At 41.1% G+C, this 15,742-nt stretch overlaps 1 protein-coding gene across 1 annotated transcript in view; it reads right to left on the bottom strand.

Annotated features, from left to right (window-relative positions):
- The window catches only part of LOC121865452 (acetylcholine receptor subunit alpha-like 1), a 47,100-nt gene that overhangs the window by 11,872 nt on the left and 19,486 nt on the right, over positions 1 to 15,742 (bottom strand). The window contains exon 4 of the mRNA XM_042364895.1: positions 1,144 to 1,324. Within this exon, the coding sequence (XP_042220829.1) occupies positions 1,144 to 1,324 (181 nt within the window). The remainder of the gene's footprint in view (positions 1 to 1,143; positions 1,325 to 15,742) is intronic.

Genomic DNA, 15,742 nt, shown 5'->3' with positions numbered 1-15,742 from the left:
AAACGGAAATTAGCTGTGTTATCAGGGCAATGTGATCTTGCTGGAGGCGGACGTGGAGGGAGGCCGTCACCAACCATACCTGGGTCCCGTACCTTCCTGCTACTGCTATATAACTACCTATATTACTGCTGCTGCTAGTACTATTATGCAAATAATTTTGCTACTGCTGCTACTACTATCTCTGCTGATGCTAGTTCAATCACGTCTGCTACTAATATCAACGCGATTGCTGAAATATATACAGGACGAGAGTAACAATAGCGTCTTCCACCTTATTTTGTTCAGTAATGGAAGAGTTTACCCAGAAAACCTTATTCGTTTTCTATCATTATAATGTGCAAGAATTAATGTTCCAAAAATAACAACGAACGGGACAATTGAAATCATGTTTCTTTTTCAGATAACATGAACCAGCCCAACTAAACCTAACGTAACCGAAACTAGTGTAAGGGTCATTAGATTAGGCTAGGTTAGGATAGATTTTTTTGAGTTGAGTTAAATTAGGTTGGTTTGTTTACTTTTAGGCTCGTTTAAGTTCGGTTAAGTTAGGTTAGGTTAGGATTGAATTAGGTTGGGTTGGATTATACTAGGTTAGAAGAGGTTGGGTGAAACAGGATAGATTAGAATAGTGTCTCGTGTTATCAGGAAATAAAAATTTGGCTCAGACTACCTGTTCTTGTTACTTCTCCAACATTGTCAGTGTTGTGGCAGGTGGCAGCCAGGACTTAACACTACTGTCAACACCCACCTCCAACTTGGGTCGTCTTAACCCCCAAGTTCTCACCGTTTTTCTCCTTCCCACACATAAGAAACAATTCCGATGTACAGATTGCCTGTCGGGAAGACTTAAGGGGAATTATGCTTGATTCTTCTGGGGACACGTGAAGATTTTTGGTAGGATGTTTTGGTGAAGGAAATATTTGTCTTTTGTTTTATAAGTTTGTTGATATGTTTCGAAGGGATGTTTTCACTTTGTCGTTTGGGGGAATGTGGGATTGGATTGTTTAAAGACGAATTTTTTGGTTGTTGGTGATGAGAGAGAGAGATCCCTTGACACTCGCTCCCCTCTTTCCCCCAGAGAAACCCCAATGGATAACCTTTCTTTTCCCCCAGAATCTTACCCTTCCCCCATGAGTGACTTACCATGTAGCCATCGTAAGTCCAGGAGCCAAACTTCATGAAACACGTCTGCTGGTCGAAAGGAAAGAACTCGACGTCGATCTCACAGGAGGATTTGTATATGGCTGGGGGCTTCCAGGTGACTCTGCCGTCGTAGTGTAACACAGCCTTCGTCATGATAGTCACCTCGTAGTTTCCGTCGGCACTGAGGGAGATAAATATGAGAGAATGATAATATGTTCGCCAAAGTTATACGTGTGTGTGTGTGTGTGTGTGTGTGTGTGTTGTGTGTGTGTGTGTGTGTGTGTGTATGTGTGTGTGTGTGTGTGTGTGTGTGTGTGTGTGTGTGTGTGTATGTGTGTGTGTGTGTGTGTGTGTGTGTGTGTGTGTGTGTGTGTGTGTGTGTGTGTGTGTGTGTGTGTGTGTGTGTGTGTGTGTGTGTGTGTGTGTGTGTGTGTGTGTGTGTGTGTGTGTGTGTGTGTGTGTGTGTGTGTGTGTGTGTGTGTGTGTGTGTGTATGTGTGTGTGTGTGTGTGTGTGTGTGTGTGTGTGTGTGTGTGTGTGTGTGTGTGTGTGTGTGTGTGTGTGTGTGTGTGTGTGTGTGTGTGTGTGTGTGTGTGTGTGTGTGTGTGTGTGTGTGTGTGCGTGTTCCACACTATATCCTATTATTTTTCCTATTTTGGCGACTTCATATTAATATTTTTTCATTCTCTAAGTAAAATATTGAGTGAATTAAATTCCACTCAAAATTCTTATTAATAGGATGGAGTTTTAGTAATAAGTGACAAGTCATTTAAACCTTTATAGATTAAGGTTTATAACTTCATCATTAAGTATCTTGTTGATGAAATATACATATTGACAGTCAGGTTATTGGTAAATCTCAGTAAATTATAATGCTCTATCTAATAATTGCATAAGTAGTATTCAATTTAAAGGAACTAAATATAATTGCTCTCTGTCTCTCCCAAGCCTCTGAGTGAAGAAAAGAGATAAATGAACCAAACATATGAATTTTCCCCTTGTACACTTCATTAACATAAGTTTATATTCTATCATTTATATTCTAAATGAAAGAAGAAGTGTTAATCGTTCTAACTTTATTTTCAAATCTGGAGAGTATTTCATCTAATATAAATCTGAAAAAATCCGAATTCATAATTACATTCGGTTTCTAGTTCATTCAGACCTTGTACACATGAGTCCATTCATGATGCAGACACACGGTAGCTGACCACTGGATAGCCTATAGACGCCTGTATCTGACAAACTATGCAAACTCCATTATATCTGTCGTAGGATCATAAACGTTGAAGCATCATCACCCTCCTGGTCTTGAGGATGAGGCAGCGAGAGAGAGAGAGAGAGAGAGAGAGAGAGAGAGAGAGAGAGAGAGAGAGAGAGAGAGAGAGGGTAGGGGGGTCAAGAGGCAATATCAACTCCAGGTCTTGGCTTTATTGGTAGCGATATCTATTGGCCTCCTTGAACGTGCAATACTCTGCTGGTATTATATTTCTGTGTAAATATTTCACTTCTTTTATCTTGGTCTATACACAGAGAAGAGTATTTCATTTTACGAATATTACCGAAGAAATCAGTAATTCTAAAAGATATTACAGTAAAAGGACATTATATCACGTCACGAGCACACTAGTCTTGAACATCACCTACAGAAGCGCCGACATCGAGACGACCCATTAATGCCTCTCATAGTCTAGATCACACACGGCATACATACCACGTTCATGGAGGAGTGTGTATAACTGTCTCCTGGTATATCTGACTCCAGGTATATATTGCTCCACTCTACAGCCACAATAACCGTATATCAGGGGAGTTTGCACATTAATATACGTACAAACACCTTCTCGCGACTACATATAAGTGACGGGAATTCTGTTTAAATTCCATTGGTGACGTTGTGGAGTTCACTTGGATCACGGGGGTCAGAGGTCAGCCGTGTGTGTGTGTGTGTGTGTGTGTGTGTGTGTGTGTGTGTGTGTGTGTGTGTGTGTGTGTGCGAAATCCTTGGGTTTTGACTTTGTATTAGAGACCAAAAACTGATTCCTTTCACTAGCAAGTTTATACTTACTGTAATTTCTTTCCTTTTCACTTCTTTTACATTTGTAAAAAAAAAATCACCATCTTCACTAAATTGGTTCGTATTGTAGTGACTTAGGCTTTTATAAGAATTTGTGTGACTGGTATCTCAACCGAACCTCTATTCTTCTCATTCTTCTTCTCTTTCCTCTTCTTCCTCTTCAAGTTCTTTTTATAATTTTTTCACGATCTCTATTGGGGATAAAGCGAAGTGTTAATATAACCTTAAAAACACTAATATCCCAAGAAACTATTATTGATAAAAACTACGGTATCAAAGTTCGGCTCATAAATTGCTAATGATTATACGGAGAATCGCTGGAAATATTCTCGAGGCTTCATTCTTTTCTACACAAGTGAATTAGGATTTCCATTATAATAATTTGTTATAATTTTAGTCCTTAATGGTCTTTGAGTAGAGGAAAATGGTGATTAAAAGTAGTGGGTCCCAGTCCAAAACATTAAGATTGGGACTATCCTAATGGGCCCTAGTCTGAATGGTTAGGTACTGTTGTTTTAAAACCGGGGCCTATTAGAACTGAAAACCACCTGATATGGAACCGATAAAATTTTGAAGCAAATCAAACCGATAAATATGTTAGGATATTCTTACTGTTTTGTCTTTACTCTTTCCTCTCTCTAACTATACTTGTTTTACTCCAGTCTTTCTCACTTCCCTCCGATGTGTTTACTGTACCTTCTCTTCCATCTGAGATAAATGAGGAAAAAGATGCTGGGCAGACAGACAGACAGACAGATAGGCAGACAGATAGACAGACAGACAGGTAATGATATCGTTATGAAACTGATGAAGTCAAACTAAGAATATTCCCTAGAAACTGAGGAAATCAAGAGGAAAATATTCCCTGAGAATATTTCCTTCCCAGACCAAACGATTCAGGAGAAAATTATTCAAGTATTTGTTTCGGGTATTTGTTTCCTTGGGCCAATAAACCATCTGGGTGAAATATCCCGCCATAAGGTATTCCGGTAGCAACAATAAATCGTGAAATGAATTTATGCTCCTGCGACTCACCCAGCGCGGCCATTGGTGGTGGCGAGGGAGGTGGTGGTGAGGTGGGGAATATTTATTTGAGGTGGGGAATTTTTGTTTGATGTGGGGATCTTTGTGGATATGATGAGAAGATTTTCTTGTGGTGACTGAATATATGTTGTGGTTATGGGGAATATTTGTGATTTCGTCGAGAATAAGTGTATTGTAGACTAGTGTAGTGTAGTGTAGTGTAGTGGGTCGTGGTAGGGAAATACCTATGACGTGGTGGGAAAATGTCTCTGATGTGAATGGGGAATGTTTTTAATAGCGTTTAGGGAAATTTTTAACCCTCAACAGGTAATTTTTCCCAGGTTATTCAATTCTCCTGAGTGATAAAAAAAACATTGACCATAAATAAGACTTAAAATTTGCATAATCATTCCTGTGACTTCAATGAAATATATAGCGAATACTTGGAAAAATATTCATACGTGTAACAGGGATATATTTCATGAATGTAACAGTTTTTATGTGTATTTCTCCCCAAATAAATATTCTCCCTTTGGGCATAATTCAGAGAAATTTCCCTGAAAGCATCAAGTTATGAAAAATCCCTGAAATCCAGAATGCTTGCAGGTATTTTCGAGGGGCTGAATAGAGAGAAGAATGCACATGAGGGATGAAATGGCGGTATGTAGAGGAAGGGAGGGGGAAAAGTTAAAAGAGAGATGATATACGTATGAGTGAGAGAGAAGACAAGAATTTCAATAACGAGCTGGCTATCCTCCGCTCATGAATTCCCAACTTTTGGTGGAGTGTGTGGCTGGAGGGGTGCGTTTCTCCCCTTCCCCTCCCCCTCCCCGACACACACTCACACACAACTATGCCTCAGGGAATACTGCCATTAAGAACTGTGCCGTCGGGTATTGTGCCTCGCCAGAATTGTAGCCGCCGGGAATTGGGGAATCGGGAATTACGACCTTGCTGATTGTGATTCCAGAGCAGGAGGTCATGGGAGGCACTATTCCTGGGGTCCCGTTTGAGGCAGATATGAGGCTAACTTCGGCAATCAACGTGAGGTACAAGGCTCGCTCTGTATGGGGGAAGGTGCAGTAAAGGAGAGATTATATCTTTACAGTATTACTAATTTGTTCTATCTCTGATCACATGTAAAGTTTATTATCTACGTCCATGTAAGGATAGACAGACATACAGTGTATGTGTACTTAACTGATATCTTTTCTTCAAACACCTTAATCCAAAAATATAAACCAAAAGAATCTTGATCTTCTGGGATTTTTTCTAATGGATAAAACTATCTGGTGAGGCTGTCTTGGGTTGGATTTTATATTACGTGTAGAAATGACGGGATTATGAGACCAATTCCTTTATTTTGTTGTCTTTTGAACACTTAATAAGTTATTGAACATTTTTATGAACAAAATACTGGAGTATATAAAGTTATCTCCAGACTCAGAGAAAAAAAATAAGGAATATTTATATGAAAAAAAAGCAAAAAAGAAGGAAATCAGAAAACACCCGCATGGTAAATAATGAAGAAATTGAGAGGATTTTAGGTATGAGAATATTTGTATGAGTAAAAGGAGACAAAAGTGAAAGGTTGAGAGAGGATCGGGAAGATACACGCGACAATCTAAGGAGACTTGGCGGAAAAATGGAATATACACGGACACACTTACCTCAAGCCGATATTTAGTTCCTCATATATTATAACAGGGAAAATGGGACCCCGGGGAGGACTCTGGCAAACTAAGTAACGTCCACACACACACACACACACACAGACACACACACACACACACACACACACACACACATACACACACACACACTTTAGGGGTGTTCCTTCCTATACGTCAGGAGGATAAAAGAACAAGAAACGAAGTAGGAAAATGAACAAGGAAAATTTAATAAAACCTTAAGTAAACCAGAAAGTGATAAAGGGGAAGAAGGATAATATGTAAAAAGAATATAGAAGTCCGCGAATGATAAATAAAACAAACAATAATAAATAAAACAGGAAAAATCGATAAGTAAAACACAAGCCATAATAAATATATAAGGAAAGAGAAAATATAAATAATCATAATAAAATACAAAAGAGGGATAAAATAATCAGGATATCTAATAAAATCCAAAAATATGGCCCAAAACGCGAATAAAAAACCAAGTTACTATAAATAACACATAACATTACCTGAATAAACAATAACACCTGGAGGAGGAGGAGGAGGAGGGGCTTCGTCAGGTGGGTCTTCCTCAGGTTGGTCTTCCTCACAGGTTAAGTTCTTCCATAAGTCTGGGATTCTAGCGTTCTAATCCTTATTTATTATGGTGGGAGTATTTTTTTCAGGAGGGAGGGAGGGAATATGAATGAGATGGAGGAAAGTGGGATGGTATGGGAGAATGGAAGATGAAGGAAAGAAATGAGAGAAGGGGAGAGTTAGGGAGAAAGGTAGGAAGAGAAGGGGGAAAAGAGAATGGGAAAGATGAAAGATGGAGATTGGAAGTAGAGTGGGTTGGGAGGGAGAGAGGGAAGGAAGAAGGGAGGGAGAGATGATGGAAAGGACAGGGAGGGAAGGAAGGAGGGAGCGAATGAGGTAGGGAGGGTAGTAGCTCAGCGTAAGCCTCGGCCCACACCGGATGTTGCTCCAAATGTTTTGCGTTAGTTCCCGAAGTTAAACGGATGGACTCCAGCTTTACCTTGCTGAGTCCAGTAATTTATTCGGTGGGTATGTTTACTTGGAGCTCTTAGTATTGTTGTTCGCTCTTTGTCTAAATTTAGTTGATATATGGACAGACAGACAGACAGACAGACAGACCTAAAATTCACAACATACAAGGTGTGGGAATGACATATTAAGATAAAAATATTAATTGAATACTAACAACAATAAACGCATACTGAGCTCTTAAGTTATGCACAATAAACTCTGACTATTAAGCATTACATACACGATTTTATACAATATAGACAATAAGTATCGCTAAAACTGTATCGTAAATCCAAAAGAAATATATAAAACTAAAAAAATTAAAAGCATGTAATATATATTAGCTATACGACACAGACTAATTAAGTAAAAGTTATATAGGAAGAAGAGACTAACTACTGTACACGAGGGAAACTACTCAGGAAGTACATAATTGTATCTAGTATAGTAAACATGTCAATTGTTGTTTCATTAGTGTTAAGTTTAGGTCTGGTTGGCTTGATGTTTGGTCTTGCTAATATTCTAGTGTTGATGTTAGTATTATAAGTTATCAGATGGTCGTTGTCTTTCCTTGGACAGTAATTGAAGAGAAAAATCCCTCGTCTTAGAAAATTATCCTGTCGTTAATTCAGGGTTAATTAAACACGGCTATTATTATTATTATTATCTAAATTATTTTCAAGATTAGAATTTGTGTTTCCGGATAATTTTTTTTTTTTTGGTGCTGCAGTCATGACCTATCTTAGGGACACCGAGAAACGTCGCGGAGGGTAGTGAGACTCAGCTCGGTATTGAGACACATTTCCGAGATATGAGAGACACTGTCTAGACCCGAGGAAAACTCCCGAGAGATAAGGAGGACTTCTTAGAGGCATGAAAATGTTCTTGAGAGATAGGACAGAGAGAGTGACTTTTGTATGATGATAGCGATTTTTTGAGATATTTGGCTCTTTTGAAGGGTAAGGATGATGTTTATTGAAATGTGAGAAACATATACAATCCCAAGCAACCGTGGAGTGTGAAATACTCTTAAAAATGAGACATATTCTCGAGAGATGAAAAATATTCTTGAGAGATGAGACTCATTCGTAAGAAGGTAAGACACACTCATGGGGAAGTTAGTGGCACTTCTGAGTGACGAATCACACTTACGGGAGATGAGAGAACTAAACGAAACACGAAATGATGTCGCGTCTCTCCCATTCGTCACCTATTCCTTAAGACGTCCCCAACACACACACACACACACACACACACACACACACACACACACACACCCTTCATATGGTAATGCCTGAACTATGCTTTAGGCCGTCAGCAGATGCTCGGTGGTCTGAGCATTAGGACACCTCTTAAGCAATGTTGAAATTACTCCTCCTCCCTCGTCCGGCTCTCCTACCTCGCTCGCCTCTCCTCCCTCGCCCGCCTCTCCTCCCTCGCCCGCCTCTCCTACTCGCCCGCCTTTCCTCCCTCGCCCGCCTCCTCCTCCCTCTCACCTGCCTCTCCTGCCCAGCCCGCCTTCCTCCCTCCCCCTGCCTCTCCTCCCTCGCCCGCCTCCTCCCTCCTCACCCACCTCTCCTCCTCGCCCGCCTCACCCGCCTCTCCTCCCCGGCCCGCCTCTCCTCCTCGCCCTCTCCTCCCCTCACTGCCCTCCTCCCCGCCCGCCTCCTCCCCCTCCTCGCCCTCCTCCCTCGCCTCCCCCTCCTCCCTCACCCGCCTCTCCCGCTCTCCTCGCCTCCGCCTCCTCTCCTCCTCGCCTGCCCTCCTCCTCGCCCCCTCTGCTCTCCTCTCTCGCCCACCATAACTCACTCACTGGAGCTGTAGGTCGACATTATCAGGCAAATGGCAGGTAACTCAGATAGTAAGGAGGTCGAGAGGTAGAGGAGAGGTGTAGAATGTTGAGAGGGGGAGGCGCAGCAGAGAGGAGGAAAGGAGGCGCAGCAGACAGGAGGAAAGGAGGCGCAGCAGAGAGGAGGAAAGGAGGCGCAGCAGAGAGGAGGAGGAGAAAAGATTATAGGAGCTGGGAGGAGAAGGAGCAGTGATTGATATTAGGAGGAAGAAGAGGAGCAGGAGTAGAAGGATTCGGTAAAAAACAGTCCGGTCAATCTCTTCTTCATTTGTCTGGTCATTATTTGTATCCATATAAAATTACTTCTGTTATATTATTATTATTCTCCATTATACATTCGGTTCTAAGACATTATTCCCGTTTAATATATTCCTTCCTTAAAAGTCTTCCGTCAAAATTTATATTTTCTATTTGAGTTTATTTTCAAAGGCACTCCAATTTTTTCTACTATATTCCAGGTTATAAACGTAAACTTGTCCTCTAATACTCTTATGGATATATATTTAAACTCTAGGATTTGGCTTCGTTCAGCCTGGCTAATGAGCACTTCTCCTCAACTGACTAATGGGGGGTTTTCACTAAGTCTTGCTCACCCTTCGTGCTGCAATGATTTAGTTTACCACCATTCTACTTTTCTCTGACACTTTCCTATATTTATTAGCTCACACAAACACACACACACACACACACACACACACACACACACACACACACACACACACACACACACACACACACACACACGTATCTAATCCATGCAGTGTTTTGCCATTCTCCATTAAGTAAAGAGTGCGTCCCTAATAAGCCGTTCCCTCGTCCTTCAGCTAGAGTCATGCTAAATCTTCATAAAGTGTGATCATCAGCAGTTTAGTATATCCTGCAGTGGGAAATACATAAACAGAATGTAAGATTATCTGAACTGTTATTTATGTGCCGGGCGAGTGAAGGAACGATATTCTGTTATTGTGTTTGTCGTCAGGTATACTGTTGGTGCTGTGTGCAGGATAGTGTGTGTGTGTGTGTGGTAGTAACCCGCGTCTCTATCACACCAGATATTGGCTGAGGAAGATGATGAAGGAGTATATTTTCGCCTCCACGACTGTAAATCTTGTGAAGGTTTTAACCGCTGTAACAGATGTAGAGAGTTAACAGCTGCGTCAGAGGGTTCCTGCATTAAGGTGGCCCCTGCATTAGTGACGAAGGTGTGGGAGCAGCGGCAGTCATGCACGTTTACGGGAATGAGAACCTTCGTTGTCACAGCGGCTCTCACTCACGACCCTCACTGCTTAACGTTTCATCAAGAATTAATGAAATTAAACGATATCTTGCAAATGTGGTGTTTGGCCGGTGGTGAGAGCCATGAACGTTCCGTCAGTGGACCCCACCAACAGGAGGTGTACCCTGAGCTGTAGCGGGAATCAAAATTACGTAATGAGAATAGTTGAAAGCATGAACCGGGCAGAAACATTTCTGCTGGAATTCAGGTGATGTAGAGCTTGCTAGTTAAGCTCGCCAAGCTGAGGGCTGAGAGGAGAGTATTTATATATATATTACACATTATGGTTATGAGTAACTTTAATAATCAGAGTAGAGTCTGCGTCTACTTCATCAGGCTAATGAGGCGCCTTGGTATAATGACGCTCTATAACACTGAGACTTCCATGTGTTAATAATATTCTCATTAGAGATCTTTGTCACAATCTACGAGCACTTCTGCCTTCATCTCTCTCTCTCTCTCTCTCTCTCTCTCTCTCTCTCTCTCTCTCTCTCTCTCTCTCTCTCTCTCTCTCTCTCGTGCTCTTCCTGCAGTCTGCCTCCTAACTTCTTACCTTTCACTCTTTCTCCGTTTATGTGTGCCAGTCTATTTGTCTATTTTTCTCCACTTTACCTTACTTACATATAGTTTAATTTCCTCCTAATAAATGTATCGTTCCCACTATCAATCCCACGCTTTCAGTTATATTTCCACAGCTCTTTAAACCCGCTATCTCATTCACTACTTAATTTAGAACAGGCTTTTAGTCTATGTTGCTGAAAATCGGATTAACTACGTCCCTTTTTTTTTTTTACATTTATTTGTAGCTTTAAGTGAATCATCCATTTTTATTTTCGATTTTGCCTGAATGTATAACTGGGGTTGTTGGTGACGGTGTTCGTCCAGGCGGACATACTGAAACAAAAATGATGTATTGACTAGCATTTTATTATATTTTCCTTCCTTCTCTCTCTCTCTCTCTCTCTCTCTCTCTCTTTCGTTATTTCTCCTCCTTTTTTATAATCATTGTATTCTCCTCCTGACTCTCTTTTTGTTTCTCTCTATATCCTTCCTTCCTTCCTTCCTTCCTTCCTTCCTTCCTTCCTTCCCCATCACAATATAAACCGATGGAAACCTATGTACTTCTCGTTGACTCTTCCTTGTACCAGACACTTTCAGTCGACCTTCAACCCAGTCCTGAGAACAACAATTCCTCCTGACTCTCTATAAAATATGGCGAGTAGTGTAGTGTTTACCTCTGGTTCAAGGAGGAAGAGGAGGAGGGAAAGAGGAAGAGGAGGAGGGGGAGGAGGAGGAGGATGAGGAGGAGGAAGAGTAAGAGTAAGAGTAAGAGTAAGAGGAGGAGGAAGAAGAAGAGAAGGGGGGAGAGGAGGAACTACAGCTGTTCACTTATTATTAGGAAGGTAAATAGTTATCATACGAATGTTTTAGAATCTGGATCCTGAATATTTCACACGACGAGAAATTAGCCTTAGTAAACGGCAACAACTCATCCATGTGGAGAGAGAGAGAGAGAGAGAGAGAGAGAGAGAGAGAGAGAGAGAGAGAGAGAGAAAAAATGAGAATAGATATGAATCAAAAGAGAGAGAAAGAGATCAAAATAAAATATGTGAACTAAGAGAAGAGAAAGATGGAGATGATGAAAGAGAACAGGAATAAAAAATACATGATAGATCTCTTTACGGGAGATAATCAGGAGTGGAGAAAAAGCCAGATTTATGGTGTTCCTCCCCATCTTAATCTTTTGTTTTGCCTAAGATTTCACGATCCGCCTCCTGTCAGCTGTTCCCACCCCTCATCTTCCCTCCCTACTGCCTAACTCAGAGCTCTCACCTCACTATCCGGCCTCTCCCTCCTCCTCCTCCTCCCATCCATTTTTCTCCTTCGTTTCAGCGCTCTTCCTTCCCTCTCCCAAATTACCCACCTCCTCCTTTTCCTACTCCTCTTACTTTCGTCTCAGTTTCCCCTATTCCTCTTTTTCTCACCTCATTCCATCATTCTCTCCTATTCCTCTCTTTCTTCCCTCCAATACTCCCCCATTCCTGTCCTCTTTCCCTCCTTTTTCCTGCATTTCCTCCTCCTTATGTCTCTCAGTCTCTCGAACAGAATTAAGACCGAGTTTGAGGCATCTTTCCGGTAATAATTTAGTAACTTTGTATTAGAGAGAGAGAGAGAGAGAGAGAGAGAGAGAGAGAGAGAGAGAGAGAGAGAGAATAATTATAAACAAAATAGCTGTAAACGACAATTCAAAGATCTTTTTTTTTTTTAGTTTTTATGCTGCCACGTAATTGTATACTAAAGCAGACCACAATAGCATCAAACTCTTTCCCATAGTCATCGTAACTAATGCCAGAAGATACCAAGGACATATAGCCAGGCAGGTAATCAGAACACAATCCCTCTCATAACCTTTTATCTTCCTATTGTCACACGCGGACACACGAGCAACATTTTGCCATCACTTCCATATAGCTTCTTCATTAACGTCACTATCTATCTGACTTTACAACTGAACCCACAGATAAGACTCAGGACCCGAAGTTGGTTAGATATTCCAGAGGCAGCTCAAGCACGTTATATTTCCCAAGATATATTCCCCATAAAGCGAGTTTAATATTCAGTTTATTGAGTCGTGTCCAGAAGATGTAATTGTTGGTGACAGTTACTCTCCCTCTCACGGCCCAGCGTCCAGCGAGACCAACACGACGAGTCTCGCGCGTGTAGTAAAGCCTAACAAAATACTCCAGCTTAGTTAAAAGGAAACGTCGCCTGCATATACAGTGGAGATCATATATTCATCAGGGGAAGATATTGCGGTCTGTCTGGTGGTTACTGTGACGCCGGCAGCTGTCTGTAGTCTATGTCTGGATCTGTCTTTATGTCTGAAATTATACATTTAGTTAACAGAGGAAATAAAATTAATTCTCAGCGCTGTCTGGATGGATAGAAGTGTTGTATAAATACAAGCAGGGAACCTCCTTGGCTTGATGTTTAATATATTGTATAAATGATAAACAGAATGTTTAGACTGATCTCTGGCAACTTCCTTGATCATGTCTGGAGCGACTGTATAGTAACGTGAGGTAACTTCTTTAATGAGTTTCAGAAAATTCTTTGGATATTGTCTCTTAGATTCTGTATATTCATCCCTAAATGTAAATCTCCGCGGTTGACCTCACTCGATGTGTTGTGTTGTGTTGTGTTGACAAAGACTCGATATCATAATTGTTATATATAAAAAGTTGCATCTTAGTTAACAGGTCACGTCATCTTTTTCTTAATTTCTTAAGGTTGAGTTTTCGTTTTTATGTTTTCTTGTAAGATTCTCCTTAATGACACATGAAGAACTTGGACCATAATCTTGAGGCGAGTCATTATTTTTGCTTACCAAAATGGAGAGTTGTATTCAATAGCCATAATTACTTCAGTATTAAGCCTCCCTGTAGCCTTACCCTCCCTCATCATCATAACAAATGATAAAGGTATAACAAAAGATGGGTAAAAATTGGCTAAAGTTTGTCTCTTCTCTGTCTTTACACTTCTCATGATCTCGGTCTTCTTTGTCTTTCTGTATCGTATCTTGAATTTATCCATCTTCTCGTCCTTCTCATTCTTATTTCCTTTCTTCTTGAACCACTCGCAGGGCCGTAAACTGACTCTTGAACGAAAAGTTACAGGCAGAAAACGACGCCACCTTATCCGTAAAACCCAAGTAGCAGATAACAAGATGGAGTTATCAGGGGGTAAAGGACTCCTCTAGGAACAAGTTACAAGCAGCTAGTGAGGTCGACAGGTAGTAGGTAACAAGTGAGGGTGACAGAGGGTTACCCCCTACCCCACCTCCTCCGGGTATTTACCTTCTACATCTCTGAATAGACAGCACACGTTAAGTGACACGAGCGGCGGCTGGGAGACTCGTCAACGAGGTTCCCATTGGCTGTTGAGGTGTGTGTGTGTGTGTGTGTTTACCTGTGGTGTAATGGTCAGCATGCTCGCATCTCAAGCGAGCGGACCCGGGTTCGATCCCCTGGCAGGGTCGGGCAGGGTGAAATTATGAGCAAGTTTCTTTATTCCATTTGCCCCTGTCCACCTAGCAGTAATTGGGAACCTGGATGTTAATCGATTTACGGATCGTGTTCCGGGATAATGGTTAGCCAGTGCAGTTGGCGAGTTGTCCGATCTTCTTGGACTATTCCTTGACACTGGGTCATGCAACTTGTTAACTTAGGGTGTGGTTGTTGTGTTGGCGACAGCTTCTACACCTTAGACAAATTCACGCCTAGGTGGCCCTTGAACCGGCCATCCTCATTACACGAGGGGCATCCATTATTTATTATATATTGTGTGTGTGTGTGTGTGTGTGTGTGTGTGTGTGTGTGTGTGTGTGTGTATGTGTTTATTTGATTTATTTATCTTATTCTATTTACTTAATTTTTTACATCAACAGGTATTAGGTAGTAGGCAGCTACCAATCAGGAAGGTACTACCGCCTGGGAAGATATTGGAGGCACAATCTAATGTACTATAGGACTAGCCATGTGTCTGTTTGTGTGTGTGTCTGTTCTGGGCAGCCGAAACGGCACAATCGTTTTTCATCAAACTTGGTGGAAAACTCGCAAAAAATTCGTAGAGTGGAACAAACCTGGTCCCAAGTCGATGGTTTCTTTAGGAAGGCATTAATTAACCATTATATTTACGATGGAAAATGATGCAAGTCTAAGGACTTGGCGCACCCTAATTAACAATGCAAGTCTACGGACTTGGCACACACTCATTCGCTGTACGCTGTCACGAGCGTTCAAACTCTCACAAGGGCACGAACGTGCCCGCTCTAATGGTAGACCCTGCTGCCATAAGCATCACGAAAATTGTGACTAAATCCCAAATTGCTGATCTGACTTTCTGCTTCATTTACACACAATTGCAGGGTTTCAATTGTTTCTCTTACTATTGACAACACAACATACTGTACATATATTGTTTCTCACTCTTGATCTTTTTTCTTAATTTTTCCTTTTGCTTATCTTACTAAAAAAAACAAAATAATGCCCGTATAATGTATTTGGATTTTATTTCTTCATTTTCTGTCACTGAAACATTGTTTATAATTTAAATCAACTTAATGACTGGTGAGAATTTAATGTCCCTAAAAAGTATTTATTTATAAATTACTAAAAAATAAAATGACTTGAAGTTTACTATTACCTGAGCTAAAGATTCATACAGTGGAGCTTGGAGACAAAATCCTGCAACAAATTATTTACTAAAAAATAACATGATAATAAAGCGACTTCAAAATCATCATGTGTACCCGACGACCCACACCTTCAACAACATCTCTCAGGTGACAAACACAGGAATAAGATAACAAGGAGATAAAGAACAAGAACCAAAACAAGGAGACAGTTAAAGTAAGGGCTTGTTGCTCGCGGCTGTTTTATTGCTCAACCTCCAACAGGAAACGTGCGAGGGTAGGAGGCGAAGGGGGGAGGAGGTAATGGAGAAGACGAGGTAGCACCGTGGATGCGACGAACAAAAGGAAAAGAAAAATGTAGATAAAAAAACAGAAGGGAGGAAGGTAATTACCGCTAACTGATGGGAAAGTAAGTGCCGAGGAGTATGTGATCCTTAGAATAGAACAAGGAATTGGTCAGTGGCCAAATAAAACTC

The sequence above is a fragment of the Homarus americanus genome, unplaced genomic scaffold (genome assembly GCF_018991925.1).
Source record: "Homarus americanus isolate GMGI-L3 unplaced genomic scaffold, GMGI_Hamer_2.0 scaffold56388, whole genome shotgun sequence".
Lineage (NCBI taxonomy): Eukaryota > Metazoa > Arthropoda > Malacostraca > Decapoda > Nephropidae > Homarus > Homarus americanus.
The sequence above is the reverse complement of the archived record's forward strand: the minus strand, read 5'-3'. Positions and strand labels throughout refer to the sequence as shown.